This window comes from Nansenia antarctica (genome assembly GCF_963989245.1).
Source record: "Nansenia antarctica genome assembly, chromosome: 5".
In the NCBI taxonomy this organism is placed as follows: Eukaryota; Metazoa; Chordata; class Actinopteri; order Argentiniformes; family Microstomatidae; genus Nansenia; species Nansenia antarctica.
The window spans coordinates 877,118-879,617 of NC_137690.1; the positions used below are offsets into that span (position 1 = coordinate 877,118).

At 44.9% G+C, this 2,500-nt stretch overlaps 1 protein-coding gene across 2 annotated transcripts in view; it reads right to left on the reverse strand.

The window, feature by feature from the left end:
- Positions 1-2,500, reverse strand: part of LOC308158731 (far upstream element-binding protein 3-like) — a gene marked incomplete at its 5' end in the record, with an annotated part of 35,219 nt that overhangs the window by 20,252 nt on the left and 12,467 nt on the right. For both annotated transcript variants that reach the window (XM_080532423.1, XM_080532424.1), the window contains one exon: positions 357-522. In XM_080532423.1, coding sequence (XP_080388549.1) covers positions 357-522 — 166 coding nt within the window. The remainder of the gene's footprint in view (positions 1-356; positions 523-2,500) is intronic.

Consider the following 2,500-nt stretch of genomic DNA (forward strand, 5'->3'; position numbering starts at 1 on the left):
TAGAGTCTTGTAATCGATGGTGTTAAATTGTGACATGGTTGTTATGTCGGCTGTTTGGGGGTGTTAGTGGGGACATGTTTTTCATGCCTGACACAGAAGACCTAATGCCTTGTCTAATGGTTTCTAATTTATTGTTTAAAAAGCACACAAGCTCATTGCATTTACTAGTTGAGTGAAATTCCTGAGCAATGGGTGTTGGGGGATTTGTTAGTCTGTCAACAGTTCTGAAACACTGTGTCTAGACTAGCTGGTTGTGTGTGTGTGTGTGTGTGTATATGAGTGTGTGTGTGTGTGTGTGTGTGTGTGTGTTTATATGAGTGTGTGTGTGTGTGTGTGTGTGTGTGTGTGTGTCTGACCTGCAGCTGTTTGATGGTGTCTCCTCCTCGTCCAATCACGAGGCCCACCTTGCTGGCGGGGATCAGCATCTCTGTGCAGGCTCCGCCCCCTCCCTCCTGGTCGCTATGGTAACCAGGGCCGCTCCTACAGCGCTCCACCATCTGACCCAGCATCCTCTTGGCCTGCCTGGGGGGGGAGGAGGGGGGGTCACACACACTCATATATACACACACACACACACTCATATATACACACACACTAGGGCTGCACGATTAATCGATTTTAAATCGAAATCGCGATTTGAAATGATGCGATTAGCTAATCGCAAAGCCTGCGATTTGCCTGCGTTTTTTTTTTTTTTTTTTGCTATTTAGCAGACGCTTTTAATCCAAAGCGATTTACAATTACGAATTACAGGGACATTCCCCCTGGAGTAACTGAGGGCTAAGTGCCTTACTCAAGGGCACACTAGTAGTGGTGTGGTTTCAGGCGGGATTTGAACTCACACAACCTTCCGATCACAAGTCCAACTCACTAGACCACCACTACCCGTATGGGATACGTCATACAGCGCGTCGGATTCAACGTCAATGAACGTCAACGTCAATGAACGTCAACAATGAACGTCAACAATAAAAATAGGTGATAGATAGATTCATCCAATCACCTGCCAAGTATTTTTTGAAAGTACCTGCCCTTTTCCAAACAGCTTCCAATTAAGCTTTCCTAGATGGTTGTGTGAAACAAACCACCTGAGTCAGGTTAGTAATGCTCCATCACATGTTTTAATCTGAAGCTTGATTTTAAAGCAACCCAACTTTAAAGCAACCCAATGTAAGTTTAGTTCTTTCACTCGTAGCTCGGGCTGTGGGGGTGCTAGAGGAGGGAGCCTCTAAGTCCCCTGAAGACGTACAAACAAACTGCACGTTGATACGACCTTCCTAGCCGGAGATATGGCCACACTTTACAAAAACTTCCTTCTTTTTTTTTTTTTTTGCTATTTAAAAAAATAATAATCGCAAATGAATCGCAATCGCGATATCTGTCCAAATAATCGCAATTCGATTTTTTTCCCCAAATCGTGCAGCCCTAACACACACATATATACACACACACACACACACCAGGGTTTCCGTTAACCGGTAATTGCCGGACTTTGTCCGGTAATTTTTTTTGAAGTCCGACTAATTGAAAAGTCGTCGGACATATTGTCCGGTGAAAATAATTCCCTTTGAATACAATTCGCTAAAGTTCACATTCTGATTCCTTCTATTTTAAAAAAGACGAATATATATGCTATGTATTTCTTTTATTATGATATGATTTGACACCGGCATGATGATGACTCCTAATGTGTAGGCCGGCCTATGCGAAACAGCGCACAGGTGCCACATGGGATTGATGCCAGATGGGATTACAGTTTAACCAGTCTATTACCGCTTAAACACAGTAGCCCATTCGGCGGTAACCCATGCCTATCTGGCAACCCTGCCAACCCGTCCACCATAGTAATACGCAAACGTTGCAGTTTAAACATTTAAACCTTCCTACTTTTCAGTTAATCTGGCTGTTGATGTCATTTAGTCATAAAAAAAAAATAGGCCATCACTGATTCATTATCACTCATTCCGTCCCCTCAGCGCTTGAAGAATATGCTAAACCGGCCATCCAGACCATCATTGGTCATTTTGGCCAAGAAATGACCAGCGATGATGACTCAGCACCAGCCACAGCCCCGGTCATCGATGCCACAAACGTGCAACGAGATGCCATCGGTGTCATGACAGCGCTTCGTGGTTATGGGGGCTTGCGTTTCTCAACAGCCTGCGAAGTCCTCATCCGAGACTTCAGCGAAATTTACCCAGAGTGGGCCACACTGGCCAAGATAGCCTGCTTGATTCCCGTCTCCAGTGCCTGCAGAGAGAGGATTCTCTCTGCAGAACCGAATTAAAACTGCGGACCGAAGTCGCCTTGGGGAGGGCAAGGTCACACGGCTAATGCGCATTGCAAGTTGCGGAGAGACACTTTGCAGCTTTGATTTCAAGTCCGCAGCTGCACGCTTCAATGCTGCCAAAAAGCGACGTTGGCCTAATAAGTAGCTGAATTATATGAGCAGCCATTGTTATTTTCAGAGTTTTTACTCTAGGCTATTTTATTTAAGGCT